Consider the following 25,109-nt stretch of genomic DNA (forward strand, 5'->3'; position numbering starts at 1 on the left):
TTCTTGTTTGTGTCTTCAAAGAGACAGACGGTACAAAAGTACTAAATTTGAAGTCAGAAGCCCCAATTTCAAATACTTCCTCAGAGAGAGTAAAATCATTTAAAGGCCTTAGTTTCTTCATCTACAAAATGGGGATAATAACACTTGAACCATCTATTTCATAGTGTAGTAGCAAACACCCTGACACATCCAGGATGTCCTGTTAGCACAGGTTCCTAGATCTGCTTTTCTAAAAGGAAAGCAACTTTTGAGGGGTCAACAACCTTCTTTAATCACATATACCAATAGAGAAAATACAAGCAGAGAAATAAAGACCAACAGACAGGACTTCTGTCTGACCATAAGCAATACATACTTCACAGATCAACAGACAGATCCAACTATCTGACCATTACATACACACATACATAGTTACCAGAGAGAGAAGCACCAACATCTGGGTTTTCAAAGCCAGAGGGGCTCCTTAACAGCTAACCAGAGTCTCATCTGGCACAATTAACAAAAGGTATGGGCCTTCCTATAAAACAGGCCTCCTCTAATCAAGCTTTCCTTAATGGGAGAGGAAGATCTGTAACTCTTATACATAGGTAAACTACTGATAATTTAAGATCACTTGAGTCCCAATAAGGGCCAAAGCCTCAACTAATCAACAAGAAAAAGAACCTTAGCCTAACAGATATGCTTTGTGCACAATGGATATACTTTCCTTTGCTCTCTGAGTGAACTCAAAAAGCCCCCTCCTGGGTCAAGAGCTGAAGCCAACCAGGGGCATTCGTCTGTTTATGACCTCTAAGGACAAGGTGCTCTGACTTTAGACACTATCTTGAATAATGGGACTTTTCTTATCTTAGTATTTTATAGACATGTGTATGTAGGGGAAACACAGACATCCTGGATCTAAAATTTCAGTTGATACCTTGGCATTTTTCTATATTATTGTATTTACAACAATTTTAATTAAGAAAATTCCTTTTTCATGCTATGGTCAAACACATATGGAGACCCGAAATCTGAGTGACTCTGACATCCCAAGTCGGAACTGCTCTAAATGCATAAAAGGTCTTCTCATCCTGCTTATCTTTGAGTCAGAATTATCCTCTGGCTCCCACGTACATACATGTATTTTGCTAACTTAAAGGAATAAACAATATAATTATGTATCACCTAGCTTGTCTGCCTCTTTTAAACGAACTTCCAGATCAACAGTATGAAGCAAGTGTTTTGCAAACTTTGAAGTGCTATATAAAATAATCAGTAACATGCTGCAGGTCCCTTCACATCCACTATGCATCCATTCCATTGTCCTTTTGCTTATTTTTTACTTTTCATTCTTCAGAGATCAGTATTCTATGACGCTAGTATATTGTCTTCCAATGGGAGTAGGGCTTTAGTATATATTTTTTCCATATACTGGATAAAATTATTTCTAATTAACATTTTTAGATTCTTCAAAAAATCTGGTGAACTCATTATTTATCTTCACATTTTATTTATTCACATCATAGCTTCTTTCTATAAAATTTTAATTTTAGGTAGATGTCAACTGCAGTCACTACATAGTAAGCAGCTTCTCTTGCAAGTATACTATTAAGTCGTCCATGCTTTAGTCAAGGGCTTTAAAATTATAAGATAAAGATGACTATAGTGTCCATTAATTTTTGTTCTGACCGTGCTTCTGCCTAAAGTTTCAATGGATTCACACTTTCTAATGAAGACAGAATAAACCCTTGACACAAAAATTCAAGTATTCTACCATGTGTTTTCAGACTGCCTTTTTAGCCTCATCACATACTGGACCACCTAATAATTGCCCTTTATGTGTTTAACATTGTAATCACACTAGATTATTTACCACACATGTCCTGTTCTCATCCTGCCCTTCCTGCTATGCCTGAAATAGATCTTCCACCTTTTCCAATTAATGATATCAATTGCTTCAAAGTTAAATTCAGATGCCACCATCATTATGAAATAAAGCCTCTGCCAACCTGAATAACTCAATGTCCACAACTGGGTGATCTGACCCAAATTTCTCAAAATACACTGCCTACACATTTTCTCTGAACTCATGTCACTCTCCATTGTAGCACAGTGGTTTATGTATTTGTCCTTTACCCTATAAAACCTTTAAAAAAAAAAAGATGTATGACACATTTACCTTCTAGTCCAGCATAGTGCTTTGCACAGACTAGCTACTTAATGGTAATAATAACTATAACAGCCCACACTTCTGCAGTGCTTTAAGGTTTCTGGAATATTTACATACATTATCTCAGGGGAACTGCACAGCCCACCACATAATACTAATAACAACTAACATTTATAGAGAGATTTAAAGTATGCAAATGATCCTTACAATAACTCTAGTAAGTTGGTGTTATTACTATCCCCATTTTATAGATAAACAAACTGAACTCACAAAGACTGAGTGACTAGCCTATCATACAGTGTCTAAATTCTGAAGCAGAATTCAAAACTCAGGTCTTGTACACTTCAAATTCAGTGTTTTTCCTATAATACTATTACCTCTAAAAAGTTTCTAGGTTTATAGCTTTTAAGGTTTGCAAAATGCTTTACATACACTATCTCATTTGAACTTTGTAACAACACTATTAGAAACATGGTATAGGTATTGTTATGCCCATTTTACAAATGAGAAAGTAGAGGCTCAGAGAGTGGCTAGCCCACAGTCATACAATTAGTCAATTAACATTTATTAAGGCCCTACTATGTATCAGGCACTCTGCTAAGTATGATTTAACCTGTCTTGCTGCCCTACAATAAATATTTAATTCAGTAAACATTTTATCAAGCATCATTAATTAAATCAATCCATCAATAAAGAAAGGATTAGCAACTTCTCAACAGCTATCTAAACCATTTATAACACACTAGGTAAGTCTAAGAGATGTTTCATAGAGCTCTGAGACAACTTGCCCATGATCACAAAGTACCTAACGTGCTTCAGAAGTAGGGAGTTAGCCTAGATTAACAGTTCTCAAAGGGTGGTCTGCCAAGACCCTTTCAGGGGGTCTGTGAGGCCAAAAGTACTTTCTGTCACAATACTAAGACATTTTAATTGCTGATTAATATTACCCACATCAACAAAAGCTCTCTGGGATCCTCAATAACTTTTTAAAATGTAAAAAACATCCTGAAATCAAAAAGTTTGAAAAATCACTGAACCAGATAATCTCTATAGTTTCTTTCAACAGGCTATCTGATAATTTTATCAATCAACCAAGCATTTGCTAAGCACTTACTACTACATGCTAGGCACTGGAAATACAAAGATAAAAATGAAATAGTACCTGCCTAACCTCATGGAGTTTCTATTCAAATTCTCTTACGTGCAAAGCAAAATGCTAGAGAACTGATGAAAATAAAAAGATAAATAAAAATCTACTCTTTGTCACCAAAGAAATCTGAAATCTAGCTATCTTAATAGCAGATCAAATGAGTTGACATATGTATAAGTAAAGTGGATTTTAGTGTATATAAGGTGGATTTTTGTTGTTCTTTCTTGGAGTTTAGTTTCCCAGAAGCCATGGCCGTAATAATCTCTACTTCCCAGGTTCATCACTTGTAAACACCTCCACCACATTTGTGCAGCATTATATAATGGTAAATAATATAAACACCTGTGCTTAAATTGTAAACATCCACTGCAACTGCGCAGTGGGATATAACAGTGAGATAATGTAAACTTGTGAGGCTACTGCTGGCAATACGGTTCCTTTGTCTGTTGCCCTATAAAGTAGGTGGGCATTGGTCGGTGAGTGGGAAACCCTTAGGGTTGAATGTACAAGCTGGAATGCTGTGTGTGCTTTGATCGGCCCCCACTGAGGCTTGAGGGGATATAAGGGAGTGCACAAGCTGTGCCTGTCTCCATCGATCCCACTGAGAAGTAAGGGCAGTTGCCTCCTCTTCTCGCAGGCCCCTGTGAGAAGGATGATTAGGGAATGCTGTAGGAGTTGTGCTCCCATTATCAGCAATTCCTATAAGAAGACTAGACTAGAATAAAGTAAGATTATTAACCCCTCTGAAGCTGTGCTAGTAGCCCTCCAGTGAGCTAGTATTCATATGTACATACATATGTAAAACACTTTGCAAACTTTAAGGCACTATGTAAACACTGGCTATGATGATTATCCTGGTAATGTAGTAGTAGTAGTAGCAGCAGTAACAGTAGCAGTAGCAGTAGCAGTACTAGTAGTACTAGTAGTACTAGTAGTAATCTGTAGAAATGTTAGGGAGGGTCCCATTTGTGTTATCTAAGGTATTGCTCTCAACTTAAGTGTGATGTGAACTTTGAAAAAGCATGCCTTCTTTCTGAGCTCCGTCTACTTAGGTTGAGGAACACATTCCTAAAAAAAAAAGTCTGGTCGGACACCCAGAATACCATTTCATCAATAATCAATATCCTGGGCTATTTATGAAGGACATCTGGGTTTTGGGAGGGCCATCTGTCAGCATAGCAGGCTCAAAAGTTGTTTTTCTAATATATGTAAAGGGTCAGCAGTATTTTATAGTGTAACACAGGCATAGCAACATGAATTCGGGAAGTGGCTGACAGGATTAGAAATGAAATCTATGCTCATGAGATAATTTCTCCATATACTTTCCACAGCAACAATGAACTATTATGCCCTAATCTGCCTTATATAACATTAGCATCCAAATGAACTATTAATGGTCTCTTAGGATAGCAAAAAAGTCAATCAATCAATCAACTGGCAGTTATCAAGCACCTATGAAGGGTCACTACAACAAAGCCAGAGATTTAGAACATTTGACAAAAAGTCAAAATTAGAGGGAAGTGTTTGGTGAAAAAAGCAAGAAAAAAAATAGGGTTTTTTCCTTCCTTCACTTAACCTCAAATCATCTTTATGTGTCCTTATACATTACCTTACACAATTCCCCAAAAAAGGGTCTGGAGTGAAGAACGTTTTTTTTTTTTTTTCTTTCACAGAAGTCTCATGATAGAGTAGAAAAGGTGCTGGATTTGGAGGCAGACAATTTGGTTTCCAATCCTCACTCTGCCACTTCTCCCTAAGGTGACCCAGGACAAATCACTTCCCCTCTGGGTGTTAGTTTCCCAATGTGTAAAATCAAGAGATTGGACTAACATCTCTTCCAACTCTAAATCTATGATCCTAGAATACAGGCCACATTCTTTGGCTCCAATATTTATGCAAAGGATTTTTCCAATAAATAATTTTCCTATAAATAAATCTCTACTTGGGGGGGGGGGGGGGGGCTGGGGAAAAGAATGTTGTACTTGACTTCATATGTAAATACAGCTGACATTAAATACCAGAGAAGTGGAAAAGGAGGAAAAAAGAAAGCTCACCTGCGTTCCCAGCCCACATGGGTAAATGAGTAATCTAATGCTTCCTGACCATTAAAAGTGGACTAGGGACTGTGGCTGGGAGGGGAAAGGAATTTGGGTTGAAAAAAGCACAAAAAATTCCAAGTTATCTGAGCTAATTAAAAATAATCCAAATCTGCAGACTCTCAAATCTCTTTTTTGCCAATAGTGTTATGTAAACTCCTTCCAAAAAAAAAAAGTTAAGCTTGGCTCCTAAATTAATCTACTTTAGTTTCACCTTCGTTCCACTCACCTGTGAACCCCATCCTCACCCTTCAATTCCAAATGAACTGACAAAAGATTAACAAAATAGATAAGAGGAAAAGGCAAATAAGGATCAGCTGCTAAACTTAGTTAGTTTTGCTGGACTGCACCAATTGATTGAAAAATTAATTACCTACAGAAAAATACAAATGCTCCAAGGAACCAGGAAGCCTATCTGAGTATTTTCTGTCAGAAAATATACAACAGCAGGTTTTCCAACAAAGTTCCAGTAGTATGATAGTGTTGATTAGATTTGTAATGTTATGAGAACAGTTTAATTCAGAGATTTAGGTCCTTACAAATCTAGTCTCAGGTAAAAATTAAGAAGTATATGAGTCTGGGGGGAAATAAATACTGACTAAAATTGACTTAAGCAGTTTAACACTCAAATCTGCCAATCACTAAGTAATGTCACATTCAAAAACAGTTGACAAAAATCAGGTGTTGAACACAGTGTTTTGGCAACATTACATTAAGGGAATCCATGAGAAAAGGAATTTTAATATACCAAAGGCTTATAAAGATTGAGTTATCAAACTTTATGGAACTAGGTGAATTTTTTTAAATAAAGAAATGGGAAAGCCAAATTACTTTTTATAAAGTTAAAACATATGGAAAAAACACAGAATTCAAACAAAAACCAGTCTTTTGAAATAACTATGAGAAAAAGGCTGAAAATGCAAAATAAAATACCTTTGGAAAAGCAGGTACTGAACTTTTTTTGTATCTCCAAAATATTAGGTTTTACAGGCAGAGAATTTCAAATTGAAGCTTAAAAGACAGAAATAGGAACAGAATATAAAATATTTCCTGCATACATACACAATACTATGATCTAAAGTAAAAACACAACACTGAGTATTTGTAATGTAAATTAAGTACAGTCTATACAATTTAACACTTGTTTAAACTCAGTTTGTTTCAGCCTAACAATGTCCACATAGGCTTCCTGTGTATTGTTTTTAAGCACATTTCTTTTCTTGCCTCAGAGTCAACTTCAAATATTTAATACATTTTATTCCAAAGCATTTTTCATTTCAATTTAAAATACTTCAATTACTAATTCAAGAATATTTAAGTTATTCCTTAGAATACTGTCAAATACATTCAAATGGTTTAAAATGGGCCAGGTTAATTTCTTTGCACCTGGAACACTTAAAAGAAGTATTCAATTCCTAAGCCCAAAATTTTTCCTCAAAAATGCCAGCAAAGTACATTGACTTCTTAGCAAATAATTAACATACTTCAGTTTTCCAAACAGTGAAAAATGTTTTATGCTTAGGTATATTTATAGTATAATATATTACTTTGGATACATGATGCAATAGTGTCTGTATGTTACTAACCAAAATTCAATGTGTGCAATCCATTGATATAAATAATAGGAACTAGACCTATGATTTCATAGAAAAAAGGAACTCCCTCTTTCAGTCAACAAGCATTTATTAAGTGACTTCTATGTGCCAAATACTATGCTACTAGCTTAGGTTATCCCCCAGGAGTTCAAGTCCACTGTCCATCTCTATAAAGGTAAAGGGAATTCAGAAAGGGCTGAGGAACAGTTCATATGGTGTTTGCTGCCTGACAACTCCAGGAGAAATTCCAGGAGCAGAACAGAGGTCTGTACACAACATTTGTAGATCTGACCAAGGCCTCTGACACTATTAGTCATGAGGCCTTATGGAAAATTACGTCAAAATTTGGTTGCCCAGAGAAGTTCATCAGTATTGTACGCCAATTTCATGATGAAATGTTTGTCCAAGTTCTGGATAGCGGACAACATTCTCATGCCTTCTCAGTCACCACTGGAGTGAAACAGGGCTGTGTGCTTACTCCCATGCTTTTTAGTATGATATTTTCAGTCATGCTGACAAATGCTTTCAATGAGGATGATTATGGCATCAAGGTCAACTACCACACCAATGGTATATTCTTCAATTTGAAAGGGCTACAAGCCAAGACCAAAGTGGAGGGAGTGCTGGTGCATGATTTTCTGTTTGCAGATGATTGTGCAGTCAATGCAGACTCTGAACCTGAGATGCAACAAAGTATGGATCAATTCTCTACTGCCTGTGCTAATTTTGGCCTAATAATTAACACCAAAAAACTACAGGTGTTCCATCAGCCACCACCACACCAACCATATGTGGAACCATCAGTTACAACAAATGGAGAAGTTTTGAATGCTGTGTATAAGTTCACTTACCTTGGTAGTGTACTTTCCAGTGATGTACACATTGACAATGAGGTTGATGCACGCATTGCCAGAGCTAGCTCATTGTTTGGGAGACTCCAAAGAAAGGTTTGGGAGAGAAGAGGTATTAGACTGACTACAGAGCCATTGTGCTGACCTCATTGTTGTATGCCTGTGAAACATGGACAGTCTATCAGTGCCATGTCAGGAAACTGAATTGTTTCCATTTGAACTGTCTTAGGAAGATTCTGCACATCACCTGGCAGGATAAGGTACCACACGCTGAAGTCCTTGCTCAAGCTGAACTGCCAAGCATTCAAACTAAGCTTCAGAGAGCGCAACTCTGATGGGTTGGCCCCGTTATTTGAACAGAAAATGTATGGTTGCAAAAAAACCTATTTTATGGAGAACTCACATGGGACAGGTGATCACATGGTGGTTAGAAGAAGTGATACAAAGACACTCTCAAAGTCTGTCTCAAGAACTTTGGATTTAATTACGGGACATGGGAGACACTTGCACAGGACAGCTCAGCATGGCATGCCTGCATCAGAAAAGGTGCTGTGCTCTATGCACAAAGCAGAATTGAGACAGCACAAAGAAAACATAGGATGTGCAAATTTGGAGTAACCAGGGGGTAAGGGCCAAGATGGTGGACTAGAAAGACACACTTACGCAGGGTCCTCTCCACAGCCCATAAAATACTGTAGAGAGGGACTCTCAACAAATTCTGCAACAGCAGAAGTGGAGAACAACAGAGTGGAGATTTCCAGCCCACAGTGACCTGAAAGGCCCACAGAAACGTTGGTTGCACCAGACGTGGAGCCAAGCGTGGAGCCCAGCCCAGCGTTGGTCGAGCAGCACGGCTAGGGGAGACTCTAGGAGGAGGACACCTTGGGGGAGGAATCTCCAATCGCAGTAGTGGGTCCTCAGATCCCTCCGCCCACAGGCACCAAAGGTCAGTGATGGGGTTTTATCAGCAGGTCAGGAAGGGAGAAGGGCCTTCCCATAGCTCCGGCTGCAGCGGCCACAGAGCCTGCACAGCAGCCCGTATGGAAGCTCCATTGTTGGAGCGTAAAAACCCCTGGGGGCATTGAAGAGCTGAGTCTTGCCTCTGTCCTGGGTAGAGGACCTGGTGGAGTTGGTCTTTGCCTCAAACTGAATGGTGGCCCTGCCCATCCAGCTTATCTGAAAATCAGCCCCCAGTGCTGACTTGTGGAGAGGTATCTGCTAAGATTCTGGGCACAAAAATCCTTCTCTACATCCAGACCAGTACACGCTTGATTTTGCCACCTTGGAGGAACTGAGATCTCACAGATTCCCAAGAATCAACTACCCAGCAAAACTGAATATAATACTTCAGGGGAAAAATTGGTCTTTCAATGAAATAGAGGACTTTCAAGCATTCTTGATGAAAAGACCAGAGCTGAAAAGAAAATTTGACTTTCAAACACAAGAATGAAGAGAAGCATGAAAAGGTAAACAGCAAAGAGAAGTCATAAGGGACTTACTAAAGTTGAACTGTTTACATTCCTACATGGAAAGACAATATTTGTAACTCTTGAAACTTTTCAGTATCTGGGTACTGGGTGGGATTACACACATACACATGCACACGCACACACACATAGAGACAGAGTGAACAGAATGAATTGAAGAGGATGGGATCATATCTTAAAAAAATGAAATCAAGCAGTGAAAGAGAAATACATTGGGAGGAGAAAGGGAGAAATGGAATGGGGCAAATAATCTCTCATAAAAGAGGCAAGCAAAAGACTTTTTAGTGGAGGGAAAAAGAGGGGAGGTGAGAGAAAAACATGAAGTTTACTCTCATCACATTCCACTAAGGGAAGGAATAAAATGCACACTCATTTTGGTATGAAAACCTATCTTACAATACAGGAAAGTGGGGGATAAGGGGATAAGCAGGGTGGGGGGGGGATGATGGAAGGGAGGGCATGGGGAGGGACAGGATCAAAAGAGAGAATAGAAGTAATGGGGGACAGGATAGGATGGAGGGAAATATAGTTAGTCTTACACAACATGACTATTATGGAAGTCATTTGCAAACACAACATGACTATTATGGAAGTCATTTGCAAAACTACACAGATATGGCCTATACTGAATTGCTTGCCTTCCAAAGGGAAGGGGTGGGGAGGGAGGGAGGAAGAGAAGTTGGAATTCAAAGTTCTAGGAACAACTGTCAAGTACTGTTCTTGCTATTAGGAAATAAGAAATACAGGTAATGGGGTATAGAAAGTTATCTGGCCCTACAGGACAAAAGAGAAGATGGGGACAAGGGAGGGGAGGATATTAGAAGAGAGGGCAGATCGGTGATAGGGGAGGGGGGAGGGGAGAAATGGGGAGAAAATTTGGAACCCAAAATTTTGTGAAAATGAATGTTAAAAGTTAAATAAATAAATTGAAAAAAAGGAAAAAAATGAAAAGAAAAAATGAAAAAAACGAAATACAATTTTTAAAGGGTACTGAGTTTAAATAAAGACAATGTAGGGGTAAAAAAAAAAGTTTGGAGTAACCACCCCAAATGTTCACACACACTATCTGTACCCAATCTGTGGTAGAGCATTCCGAGTTTGTATTGGTCTGATTAGCCACACTGAAACTTCACTTTATCATGGTGATGTCATTTTGGTCATCTTCGAGAACGAAGGACAACAACCAACCAACCATGCTACTAGCTAGAGACACAAAAATATGTTTGTCCCTATCCTCAAGGAGCTCATGGTATAATTGGGAAGACAAACATAAAAATCACTAGGTACATACAAAATACAAAATACAAAATAGATGGCGGGTAGCCTCAAAGAGAAAGGTACTAGCATCTGGGGGGACCAAGAAGTGACTCCTACTGAAGCTAAGATGTGAGCATCTTAAAGGAAGGGAAGTTAAAAGGTAGAGGTTTGGGGGCAGAAATTCCAGGCACAGAATATAGTTAGCGTAAAGGACCAAAAATGAAAAATGAAGTGCTATCAGACCGGCAACGGTAGCAAAAGAGGAAAATGACAAGTGTTAGAGCAGCTGTGGGAGATATAGGCACACTATAGCATGAGTATAGTCATGAACTTTGCCAACCATTCTGAAAAGCAATTTGGAACCATGTTCAAAAAAATTATTTTCTGTACACACCCTTTCAACCAGTCACCACTCCTAGGCCTGTGCCCTAGGTACCTCCTAAGGCTGTATCCTAGATCCTCTTTTCTTTATATACCAGGCTTGTACAACATACAGCCTTGAGGCCTGCCAAAGGATTTCAAGTGGCCCACAAAAAATGTAGCACTCTCCTGTTTGTCATGTGACCCCCAGAAAACAACCACTGTCAGTCTGTCTCTAGTCTAACCTATCTGCAGCCAGAAGAAATTCAGCCTATTTGAAGGATAAAATTAACATTATGGCATGACAAACAATATTAGTAACTATTGTGCTTTTGGTAGAGAGAGTGTTAGCAGATGTTTGGCTTCCATTAATATCTCTTGAAAAGTTTGTGTTCCAGTTCTCAAAATCTATTTTTTCTTTCTGTTCAGACAACTTGTAATATATTCTCATGATATAATTTGTTTCTTTCTCCTTTCACTCACCCATATTTCTTCACATCTATATTTCTTTAAGCTATCATTAATCTGCAACCTATTCACATATACACTTTTATCACTTCTGGTCTTTGTGAATAAGGACTATCTTTCCAGAACCATACTCCAGGCAATGGACTCATCCTACCAAATTTCAGGTATTCCTAGAGGTCAAATTTGCCTCTTTATAAAAGGATCTAGTTCATTTTGCTCATTACCTATTATTTCCGAATGGAAATTTGAAGCCACATGTTTTATTGCTGGCTCCTTTCTTGGATGTCATTTCCTGTAAATTGCTGGTTATCACTACTGTTGCTTTTTCTTTCTATACTGTAATTACTCTTTAGAGTAGCTAGATTGCTGTTAAGTACCTAGGCAGTTCTTGCTATCTCTCTTCCTTGTTCAGCTTAAAAGTCCTTTTGAATTCAATTTATAAAAGCCCATATAAAAACTTCTTTTACCAGCTCTTATTAGGTACATAGCATCTTTTCCCAAGGATTTATAGAGGAATGTTTCCCCTTCAGTGAGACACCCTAACACACTCCACATAAAGCTACGTAGCCTTCCATTGTGTGAGTTACAAAAAGCAATCAAAAACATTCTATTGCTTTTAACATTAAATGACTAATCTAATTATTCTGTGAGGCCCCTTTTGAAAGAGCCAAAAGCATTACAGTAAACTAGAACAAATATAAAGTCTGAAGAGAACTACAAAAGACCCAAAGGTCAAAGGAAAGATATGTGGTAAGTACAAGCATATTAAAAACAATAACTTCTATGTAAGAAGCAGAAAAAATAATGAACATAGACAGGTATAAGTAGAAAATATGAGCTAGTCATATCACAGTACCATGAAATAACAGGTGCAAATCCTGTTACACCATCATCAACAAAATATTTATTAAAAGACCTAATAGTCCTACAAATCATGGGAGATATTCTCTACAGAGGATTTATAGAAAGACATGGACAAGAATTATAAGTGATAAGAAGGGATACATGAACTGTGATCTCATTAATGTAAGAAGTGCCATATTCTTGAAATAATGAATGAATTACAGTATCAAAGTTATATCCAATCATCTTGAAGTAATGAAAAGATATGGAGAGATATCTTAAAACTGCATGAATAAGTCCTAGGTAACCTTGTCTGTAGGTTTTATATTTCATACATGAAATCAAAAGTTATCCAATCAAAAGTAAATTCCAGGCACAAATCCATAACATCGACATTTATATTCAGAGTTGATGACTTTCAAGATTATCATTCACAAAGTACTTCATTTACTATTCATTTATTCCAAAAACACTAAATTCTTATAGCTGTGAGACTACATGTAAGAATTATTTTGTAAAAGACAATGAAGTACAGAAGAAGAATTACTGGGAACTCATGAACATAATAACATTACATAGAGAAATAACAAAATAAGTCATAGAAATAAAAATAATCATAAATGAGCATTTTAATTTTTATAGCATTTTTAAGAAGAGAAAAGTTTTTGGCTACCTTAAAATAAATTCAACACACCTACAGCAAAGGTGGCACATATAAAAAAAAGCATCTCCATTACATTAGTACATTTGTTTCTTAAGTAAATACTTTTCTTAAGCATTTAATAAAACACTATAGACTACAATCAAAGAAAAAATCAGCTATTAGAAGTGATAAATTTTATCCTTCCCACAATGCAGGTAACTTCAAAGAAATACTGTCATTTGTGTCAATTCTCCCTAAAAATTATCATACCATTCATGGCAACCTAAATGTCAGCAATTAATAAAGATTAGCACACTTAACTTTGGATGCTTAATTTTTCAAACATTTTAAAATTAATATACAGAAATAGAACTATTAAAATTATCTAGAAAAAATATCCTTTATCTAGCAAGTTGCAATTTTTCTAATGGTTAACACTCTGCTATACAATTTGCAATGGTTATTTCTAGTAACAAAGAAAAGCCTTTAAAAGGAAGAGTTGTTTCAGAATAAGAAAAACACAATATGGATACTAATAGTAGTATATAATGAGCATAATTTCAGTCATTTTAGCAAGGGTTTTGTCACCTGACGAAAAACTCCTTAAAAGAATACGTTTATAGTCATTTTAGTAATATACAATGCCATCTTAGCTATCTAAAACTAAGGTTTTGCCATAGTTAAAAGAACTCAAATCGGTTCCCAATAAAAACTCAATGCTAAACATTAAATTTTTGTTTATTTGTGATTTTAATTAGTTTTTAAAATTTTTTTAATTTAAAAAATATCTAGAGGTCAAATTTGCCTCCTTGCATAAGAATCTAGCTCATTTTGCTCATTACCCATTATCTCTGAGAGGAAATTTGAAGCCACAGGTTTTACTGCTGGCTCCTTTCTTAAATGCTGTCTCCTGTAAATCAGTGGTTATCTCTGTTGTTACTTTTACTTTCTATATGCTAGCTACTCTGAAGAGTAGCTAGAATGCTATAGGATATTAAATTTCTAAAGTTTTTAAAAAATATATTTTCTTGTAAAACCACCAAGTAAAAGGTTGTCTCTCTGAGTGAGACCTTGGAGGTTGTTTAATCCATGCCCCTTCATTCACAGCTGAAGAAAGTAGTCCAGGGAGATTAAGTACACTGGCCAATCAAGGTCACCCAAAAAGGGTCAGATGGGGGTGTGAAGCCTGGCCTGGTTCCAAAGGCAAGAACTCCCATGCCAAACCATGGCCTCATTTAACTAACTAAATCATTTGCAGCAACATTCAAAACTTTTGAAAATATCTACAGGATCACACTCAATCATAACAACCCAATACTTTATAATGAGTGAAATAAATCATATAAAATTAAATTATTTCCAAATTAATTAACTCATTCTAAAACAATAGCAATATAAGAATTCAGACGTGCCAAGTCTCTGATTTTTCAGGAAGCAGAGATAAGCAGTTATTAGCATTCTACAACTTTGCAGAAAGAAACCTGAAAGTTGAAACTTCAAATAAATTTAATGCCAAATAAAAACATCTCTAAAAGACAAAAATCATTTTTGTCAACAGACGCTCATTAAAATCACATTAAATAATAAACAAAAACTCCTGTTGGAGGAATCAATTGAAAAATTAGCTGCCTAAAAGAATTTAGATAAAATATACCTGCTTTTTCTTTCAATAAGAATTGCCACATAAGAAGCTGGTAAAGCAGCACCAAAGCCAGGACTCCAGGAGTAGAATTTTCCAAGTATCCTCCTGAAATTCAAATTGAAAGTTTACATAAAAACAAAACCAAATCTGATCATTACAAACTATGAATACATATATAATGCAGAGATTAGACTTCCATTGATAAAAGTCATTTAACACTTAGAAATATCATTAAAGTAAGGAGCTTTTTATATATAATTTCTATCAAGCATAACTTGGAGCCTAAAAAGGGGAAATGTGCACATATTCATGTCTGACAGAATAACGGATAAAGATAGCCTAATATAATTCAATGCAACATAAGCATTGATGTTGTTCTAGGCACTAGAGATATAAAAATGAAACTTACTTCGAAGTTTAGCTCAGTTAGAGCCTTCCTCTCAGAAATTATGTTGCATATACTTTGTATTTAACTTTCTGTGTCTTTCCTACAATGCAATGTAAGCTCCTTAAGAACGTGGGCTACTTCTTTTTTGTTGTTGTATACCAAACACCAATTATGCCTGGCACACAGTACATGCTTAATCAATACATATTAGATGCTGATTTGTGAATGAATGAATGAATGAATGAAATTGATATCGTCCCTGGCCTGAGGAAACTTACAATCTAACGAAGTATATAGTGTAAAAAAACAAGAATGATACAAGATCGGTTATGATGTGGGCAATCCTACAAACAGACAAAAAACTGTTTAAAAGAGAAATTGAAGGAAGAAAAATCAAACACATTCAGGTGGAGCCAGGGATGCAGAAAAGGTTTGGGGGAGAAGATAATATCTAAATTAATGGAAGAAGGAAGAAAAGAATTTTAATTGGTGAAGATTTAGAAAGAATATATTCCACACATGGAAAACAGGCAATAAGAATGCAAAGAATCAAGGGAATGCAAGACAAACTCAAAAAAGTTTTAGTAACTGGTATAACTACAAAGCAGAGAACATGAAAGCAGCAATGTAAAATACTTCTAAAAAAACAAGTTAGATTGTGAAGCAAGATACTATGTTAAGTAGCAATAGTATAAGAAGAATATCAATTAAGACACCCAAAAATTCATAGAAGGCAAACATTTAGAAATCCTATGATTAATAAAAGCTAGGAAAAGTAATTTGTATTTTATTGCATCAGCAATCACTTGATATGTATTTATTAAGCACCTACTATGTGTCACATACATACAGTGTTAGGTACTAGAGATATCAAAAGGAAAGTTTCAGTCCAAAGAGTTTACATTTTATCAAGGCAAACAATATGTACACAGAAAAAGTAAATACAAAATTCCTACCAGGAAATACAAAGTAATCTGGGGTGAGAGAAAGAAGGGAGGATGAGGAAAAGCCTCATCCAGAAGCAGCACCTGAGCCACTTGAACTTTAAAGGAAACCAGGGATGCCAAGGGGTAGAGGTGAAAAGGAACTCAACTAAAACCATAAGAACAAGTCACTTAAAGGTCCAAAGAAGGAATGAAATGTCATGCACTTGGAATAAATTTATTAGCTTGCCTCAAACAGAAGGCATGAAGAGAAATAATGTGTAATAATCACTGGCTATATATATCGAATTGGGTAGGAGTTTATATTTTACCCTTGAAGCAACACAAAGTCACTAGAACTTCATGAGCAGAGGAGTGACATGACCATACCTATCAGAAAGCCACTGTACCAGCAATTTGGAGAATGGACTGGAGAGAGAACAGACTGGATGAAAGCAGAAAGAACCATTAGGAAGCTGTTCTAATAGGAGAAATAAAAAGGGATGGGGACAACTGAATGGATGAGGAAGTGGAAAAGGAAAGATGACAATGATTTTGAGGTTTCAAACCTCGGCTACAATAAGAATGGTAGTGCCATCAACAGAAATAGCAACTTTGGGAAGAAGGCTAGATTTGGAAGGAAAAATAATAAGCTCTGTTTTGGAGATTCCTATGGGATAATCCAGTTTAAAATGTCCAATAATCAGTTGATGAGATAGAACGAGAATTCAGGAAAGAGCATTATGGAAGAGTCAGGCAAATGTGGAGAGGCACATAGAGGATAAGAGGGAGAGCAGAGTTGAGGGGGACAAAAGTTGGCATTTGGAAAGGAGAACAGGGTTTGTTCAAATAGTAGCTTAGGGTCAGAATCACAGGGATAGAGAAGAGTAAAAGGAGGCAAAAGTATGCTAACCAATGAGCCATGAATCCAGGAAGAGTATCAATCATTGGAAAAAGGCCTATTGTTAGCTCTTCTCATCAATACAATGATCTAAGATAACTCCAAAAGACTCATGGATCTGAATGCAGATCGAAGCATACTATTTTCACTATTTTTTTGTTTTTTGTTTCTTCTTTGTCATGGTTTTTCCATTTTGTTCTGATTCTTCTTTGACAACATGACTAATATGGAAATGTGTTTAACATGACTGTACATGTATAACCTAACTTCTTGCTGTCTTGGGGAAGGGGGATGGGAGGCAGGGAGAAAAATTTGAACTCAAAATTTTGCAAAAAGGAATGTTGAAAACTATTCTTATATGTAATGGGGGGGGTGGAATAAAATACTATTAAGGGGGAAAAAGTCTATTGAGGAAAGAAAGCAATACGAGTTGATCTTGGCAAGGAGTGGATCAATCTATTAAAGGAGGGAAGAATGGGAGATAATGTCAAGGTGTTTTGAGATGTACAGAATGAAAAGAAGAGCTCATAGCTAATCACCTTCTTCAGTAAAGTATGAGGCAAGTGATTCTGTTGAAAGGGAAGAGGAACCCACACTAAGAGCCACACACTAAGGCTGGTGAATCTCTTGAGTTCAGGATTTCTAAGCTACAGTTAAAGTTTATCAGATGTCCACATTAAATCTGGTACCAATATGGCAAGACCCTTAGGAGAGGAAAGCCACTAAGTGACTGTGGAATAGTGAACCAACCCAAATTTGAAATGGAGCAGATCAAAGTTTCTATGCCATTTAACAACACTGAGACTTGGTCAGCTGCAACAATCAATGCACTTCAGACTAGGTAGGATAGGAAGACTCAATTTCAAAAAATAATAATAAAAAGGAGGGGGACAGAGGAGAGACTTATGTGGGAAGTTTGAGGGGAGATGAAAAGGTCCACAACAGCTGCTGTGAAGAATGTGCTAGATAATCAATCTTAGTTCTCTCTTCATGGAATAAATGAGTACTTATTTTATGATATTAAGTCACATGACTTACAATTTAGGAACAATGTCGCCATAGTATCATAATATATAGGAGTATTGGTTTCAAATACAGAAGGAGGAAGTGGTATGCAAGCTCTATATACAAATCTAATGTATCACTACTCATCTCATTAAAGAAGGGTCTGTTTCCTAGAAAATGGACAAATACAAATAAGATATTATCGTTAGGGACAATAGGATGCTGCTAAACATGGTAAGAGAAAGCTGTAATAATGAAGGAGAGGCACAGGATAGAAAATAATTCCAGAGAAAAGTAGGAGGACAGAAGCAGCAAAAGCTAGAAAATGTTAGAGTTCCTGATTATTTCAAAACAATTAAGATGATGATGATGATGATGATGATGATGATAGCTTGTAATATTTATAGAGTGCTTTAAGGTTTGCAGAACTTTATATAAATTATCTTCCCAACAACCCAGAAAGATAGCTACTATTATTATCCTCATTTTATAGATAAGGAAACTAAGCAAAGAAAAATTATTTGTCCCTGGATCACATAGCTAATAAGTATTTGAGGAAAGATTTAAACTCATATTATGACACCCAAGTCAATTATGCCACAGTGGATTGTAAAGATTGTAAGGATTCTCTTTCAAAGACACTACAAGCATGACTGCAGGGCAATTTGCACAGAAAAAATTGTGAGGAAGCATATGACCAAAAGTTAAATAGCAAATGATCATTGGCAGGAAAAATCAACACCTCCACAGGCATAAATCAAGAAGATCAGATGAATTAATTCCCCTAAAACAGAACTCCCAAACAAAAAGCATTAGAAAAGCTTGTTGAGGGCAAAATGTAATTTAAAAAATGTTCGAATTTTAATGTTTTTCATCTAAACCTTTTTTTTCTGGGAAGATGGAAAATTCAAGATAGGATTCCTCCCATCAAAGTCAAAGGGGAATTAACAAGTGACTGCAGGATGACTGCAAATTTGAAAAGAAGAGCTGGACTCAGTAAGTCAGCTACAGAAACAATATGTGATGTAACATTAATTATGAGTATTCTAAATTTTCATGACTTAAAAGGATTCACATGATAATTCAAAATGCTGCAACAGTAAGTCATTATTAATATGCTTAAAATCTATGTATTATTTAACACTCAAGATTAAATTTAAAGTCTCAACAACTACTAACAAAGTATCCATATAATACAGCCTTTTCATAAGCAGCTAGAAAACATCCTTATACAATTTCTAGTTAATCCAGGGTTGATTTTAGCAGTAAAATAAGAAATGGGAATAATATCAATTATTCTTTGGCCAATCTCAAAGCTCATAGGGTTTAATTTTCTTAGTCAGCAAATTATAAAAGGCTTTTTGGGAACTCAATTTTCAACTGCAATTAGAATGTACATAAAAAAATAAAAGTACTAACATGGACGTAAAAGAAAAGTCAAAAGTTTGTTTATAATATCTGTTATCACTTTACTCTAGGCTTTAAGTATGTCATTTGACCAGTGTCCCATATTCAACATGTATAAATTTAGGAACAGAATTACTGTGCTAACCCAGCAGGGAATTTCAATAATTTGCAGCAAATACTTTAAGACTTACAGCTGGGAGTGTGGGAGGGAGAAGCTATACCTTTTTGTCATTTAAAAGAAAATGACTTCTGAGTAATGACTGAGTAATCAAACATGCCCAACAGGGTCCATCTGACCCTAAGCCAAATGAGTCAACACCAAAATCCACACTGCTGGTTTGTGACTACGAATTTGAAATCAATTTGGTCACTTCACAAACAGATTCAGTCTATCTCATGGATAACTGTTTTAATTTCCTCATGCATGGAAAAGAAGAGTTAAAACGCCTAATCAAGTTCTTGGCAAATATATATAAATATAGGTGAATGATGCACTAGAGCATGTCATTACTACTGAAAAGTGATTCCTGTTGAAAGTTATCTAATCTCATAATTAAAATCTAAATTCACACTGTACCTTCATTCAAAGTTTACAATAATTAGCTTAAGATTTCTTTGAGATAAGTATACAGCATTTTAGTGATGAAAACTCTTTTACATGACTTACACAATATCACATGAACATTTATGCTTCATTACAGTTTTAACACAATCATTTGCATGAACTTTCAATAGTGATTCTGAGTACCAACCTTAAAATGCAAAACAAAGCCATATATAAGGCTCCATTAGCAGTCAGAAATGAAGAAGATTGTATGATCTCAGGTAGTAGTTTGTGTAAATAATACTCTAGTTTTCGTTTCCGGAGAATCGCTGCAATCTGAAGAGAGAAAGATTATTAATACAGTACAGATTTTCCCCATTTTAATTCGTTCATGTGGGAATTATTAACTTAATGTAAATCATTATATTTAAAAAAGAGAGGCAAATATACATGCAAATTTTGTTGAAGATTTCAAAACAGTACTTTTTTTAACTTTAGAAGCAAAAATAATTTAAGACATTTTAATTTAGAAAATATATTAAGATTTTCCCCTAAAAGCTGAAATAAAATACCTCTACTTCACTAAAGCTTGATTCAAATAGTAAAAATGAAAAATGAAGAATCCTAAATAAAAATACCAAAAAACCTATAAGAAGATCAGAAGCTATAGTTCAAAGTAAAATCTTTGATACTTTGTAATCTTGATAACAATATACGTTTTGCCTAGAAAAAAATTTCTCTTGAACCAGACATTATGACAGATATTAAAGAAAAGAATAAGGAAAGGAAGAAATGAAAAGGAGAATCAAATAAAATTTATGAATAGTGGCTAATCAGAGGAATCTCTTAAGAAAAATATCAAGGTATAAATATCTCTAACATATTATTTGGAAATGGGGCAACTAGGTGGTGAAATGAATAGAACACTGGGCTAGATTCAAGAAGACCCTAGTTCAGATCTGGCCTCAGACACTAGCTGAGTGAACCTGGGTAAGTCACTTAACCCTGTTTGCCTCAGTTTCCTCATATGTAAAATGAGCTAGAGAAGGAAATAGCAAACCATTCCAGTATCTTTGCCAAGAAAATCCTAAATGGGGTCACAAAGACTCAGACGTAACTAAATAACAAAAATTATTTGTAATGAATTCCTATTCAAGTGCTCAGTTTTTAATGCTCTCTAAAATTAGAAGAGGTTTGTTTTGTTTGTAGTGAATGGATTATAATAACAAAAGGGCAAGCCTTATTTAAAAGAAACAGCTCTCATTAAAAAAAAAGCAACACTTAAAAAAAAAAGATATCCATATTTATACTATTACTACTACTCCTACTACAATCACAGGTAGATTAAGGTTATAGAATAAAATAGAATTTTTTAATAGCAAAGAAGAGAGCTATAGAGAAGGACCCCTTAGCAATCTGGACATATTGTCTGGTTCAGCAGAGAAAGTCAGTTTGTAATAAATTCTTATTTTACCTTGTCAGTGACTTCGGATAAGTCACCCACCTTCCCTGGGCCTCAATTTCCTCATCTGTAAAATCAGTAGCTAGATCTTCAATTCTCTTTCATTTCTAAATCCCATGATCCTACAACTATATCACACAGAAGGTACTGGAAATAAGGTAATCTGCTATTTATTTGACTTGTGCAGAACTAGTTAATGTAGAAATAAATCTTAAATGGAGCTTTAAATAAAAATGGCAACATCATCCTCGAGTGAAGGTAAAGAATTCTGGGATATGTAGCCCAAATCTACAATTTCACTGGTTCAGTTTAGTATCTGCTCAGTACCCTATATAGTTTTTGAGAACTGCCTAGAGCATCAAGAGGTTAAACAACCTGCCCATGGGTTACAAAGGCAACATGTATGTCAAAGAGAAACAGCACTTGAACTCAGGTCTTCCTGACTCAAAAGCTGTCAAACTATCCACTATTTAACACTGCTGCTTTCTGTTAGAAAGGTACTTTAGCCAGTTAACTAGAGAGGAGCTAGGTGATGAAAAAGATAGGGCAAAGAACTTGATAGGAAACTCTGAGTTCTGATCCTGCCTCACATTTACTAGCGATATGACTCTGGACAAGTGACTTAAACACTCAGCTTCAACTTTCCCAATTACAAAATGAGAGGGTTGGCCTCTAAGGTCCCTTTACACTTTAAATATGATCCTATGATCACATAAGTAGATTTCCAAAAACTCAAATCAAAGATAGGTTCAATCCCATAGACAGGGACTCTACCAGGAAATAAAGCTCAAGAGGGTTAAGAGGCTCTAAAAATTAAATTATTATTGCACAACTGTGAATAAATCCAATTAGGAAGAAAAGAGGAAAATAGGTCAGTGACTACACACAGAGTTATCTGAATACCTCCAATTTGAAAAGAATATATAAAAATCATGACAGGACTGGCATATAGCGAAGGGTACACAAAATAGTGGCATATATTCCTAAGAGTAGAAACAAGAAACTAAAGTTCAGAATGGGCTAAGCCTTGTGAAAATGGTAAAAAGAATAAGTTTTTTGTTACATGCATCTCTAGGAAAAAAATAGAATAAGTGGGTACAAGTTGCAGGAGACAGACAGGAGGATGTCCAATATAAGAACCTTCAAATAATTAAAATTGTCCAACAAGAGAACAGACTATCTTACAAAGTAATAAATTTCACATCTCTGATGAATAGATTCTGAATGAATTTTTCACTGGCATTCTTAAAGGAATTCATGCATCAAGTGAGAGCTTGGATAAGGTACCTGCAATATTCCTACAATTCTATGTTACACAGGCATGGAGAACAGTCTAAGACACCAACAAAAAAAATCAGCTAAAACAACACAACACACAAAAAAGAGTCAAGGATAGAGAACAAATGTAAAAGCCAAAAGTGAATTGAAACGAATGGACAGGATGAAGGACCAGGAAATCAAAAATGTTAAAAGACAATAGAGGTAAAAGTAAGACTGAATAAGGGCCACTGAATTTGGTGACTGATTATAGTTACTGATGTACAATTACCATGATACACAGTGTGACAGCCTTTGAGGCATGAAAATAAATTTTTCCAGTCTCAGTAGAGTCATGAGGATGAAAGCCAGATTGTAGAATTTTTAAATGTTAAGGAAATGGAGCCTGTATCTAGAGTCATAGAAGAAGTTTCGCAGCTTGATGTACAGAATGGTCCGAAGAAATGTTTAAAGATAGAAAAGAGAAAGTCAGGAAAGAGGGAAACCCTGAAGATGCTAGAGAAGAGAGAAATGAAGAGACCAAATCCCAAAGGCGGGAATGAGGTTGATAAAGAAATTACTCCTAGAGAAGAAAGAACCTTCACCCCCCTTCCTCTGTCAGGAAGGAAGGACAAGAAGAATACAGAGTCAGAAATAATACTTTGAGGGTATAAGAGAAGAATTGAACAAAGTCAGTTAGAGGTCGGTCTTTGGAGGGCTGACAATGAAAAGCAAACTGGAGGGATAAAGGAAATTATAAAAAGATGGGACAATATAAATAGAAAATGAAAATACAAGGATTTTGGCAGGGAAAGGAGATACATATATGAATGTAGGTATACATATGTTTATATATACATACAATTGTATAGATCTATAGATATATACCATCTTGTGACCTTGCAGAAACCATCTCATTCTTCTTATATATAAAATGAAGGGGCAGACTAGGAAAATTTCTAAAACTCCTCCTGCTCTAAATTCTGATATTTGCTAAGATCTAAAAATTCCTTACTTTTAAGGGGAAAAAAGCAACTTATTGAATTAACATCTTCAAAAATACCTGGCTTCATTATTCACCACGAATATATTGCCACTATCCCTATCTCAAGTCTCTCTTTCTCTCCTCAAAATAAAAAGGGAGGATTGCCCTATAACATAATGAATTTCAACTCAGTAGAAATAGATTCAAATATCAACACTGGCACTGAGCTGTATGATACTGGACAAGTAACTTAACCCTTCGGGGCCTCAGATGATTCATCTATTAAATAAGGTGGCTAGACTAGATAAACTTTGAGTTTTAAATCTATGATTCCTACCAACACCATTCAACTACTCTCAATGAGATATTAGTTCCCAAGAGAAAAAAAATGCATATTCTAAAGCACTAAGTTACTACAAAAAGCATAGGTTCTTATTCTCAACCACTGTAATGCTCAATAATACTGTTTTTTACTCTAGATTTATCATAAAGAGAATTTAAATCTTACTTTCTGTCATTCTAAAAGCTATTTTTTTACAATTTCTACAATGTAATTACAAGTACGCAAATTTCTAAATATATATGTCTACAGAAAGATGTACAATATTTTTAAGACATAAATCTGTCTAACAATAGACAGAAATAAACACAACTAAACACAATTATGTGGTCAAAAAAATGCTTAATCACACTCAGCATTAAATAAACTATTTGTGTGAATGCTCATAATATTACCTGATTCTCCAGTATCTGGATAATTAACAAAGAAGTAGTTGCCCAAAAAGTGTTGCTAGAATTATAAAGAAAACTGTAGATTTCCCCTTTTCATCAGTATCCCCAATCTGCCATGCCTAATAGCAATGTCTTCCCCAATTAATAAGGCCACAAAGCAGCTCTGGCCTTGAAACGTAGCTCTGAAAATCCATAAATGCTGGTACAGGGACCACTAAATGTTGATCAAGCTGCTACAACTTGGTAGGAAAAGATGTTAAGGTAGTTGTGCCTCTGTTACATACACAAGCGGTACAGATTTAGAAAACAGCTGACAAGTGCGAGCGAACCTGGGATCAGCAACCTCACATCTAACTCAGAACTTTCTCCACCTGACCAGCAACCTCACTATCCCTCCAGATACCCTCCAAAATGGCTTCAATTCTCAAGGATCAGCTTATCTTGAATGTCCTAAAGGAAGACCAGGTTCCCCAGAACAAGATCACCGTTGTTGGGGGTTGGTGCAGTTAGCATGGCATGTGCCATTAGTATCTTAACAAAGGAATTGGCTGATGAACTTGCCCTAGTTGATGTAATAGAAGACCAACTAAAGGGAGAGATGATGGATCTCCAACACAGCAGCCTTTTCCTCAAAAACGCCAAAGATTGTTTCTGGCAAAGACTACAGTGTGACTGCAAACTGGTCATTGTTACAGCTGGGGCATGTCAACAGGAGGGATAAAGTCATTTTAATTTGGTCCAGTGTAATGTGAATATCTTTGAATTCATCATTCCCAATATTGTTAAATAGAACCCTAATTGCAAGCTGCTTATTGTTTCCAATCCAGTGGATATTTTGACATATGTGGCCTGGAATCTAAGTGGCTTCCCTAACCATGCTACTGGAAATGGTTGCAGTCTGGATTCTGCTCATTTCCATTACCTAATGGCAGAGAGACTTGGAGTCCATTCTTCAAGTAGTGAC

At 35.9% G+C, this 25,109-nt stretch overlaps 1 protein-coding gene across 2 annotated transcripts in view; it reads right to left on the reverse strand.

Moving 5' to 3' along the window:
- TMEM135 (transmembrane protein 135) overlaps positions 1-25,109 on the reverse strand; it is a 345,033-nt gene that overhangs the window by 269,598 nt on the left and 50,326 nt on the right. For both annotated transcript variants that reach the window (XM_072610608.1, XM_072610609.1), the window contains exons 2-3: positions 19,918-20,045; positions 14,554-14,646 (exon numbers count right to left, since the gene is read on the reverse strand). In XM_072610608.1, coding sequence (XP_072466709.1) covers positions 14,554-14,646; positions 19,918-20,045 — 221 coding nt within the window. The remainder of the gene's footprint in view (positions 1-14,553; positions 14,647-19,917; positions 20,046-25,109) is intronic.

This window comes from Notamacropus eugenii, chromosome 5 (genome assembly GCF_028372415.1).
Source record: "Notamacropus eugenii isolate mMacEug1 chromosome 5, mMacEug1.pri_v2, whole genome shotgun sequence".
Taxonomy (NCBI): Eukaryota; Metazoa; Chordata; class Mammalia; order Diprotodontia; family Macropodidae; genus Notamacropus; species Notamacropus eugenii.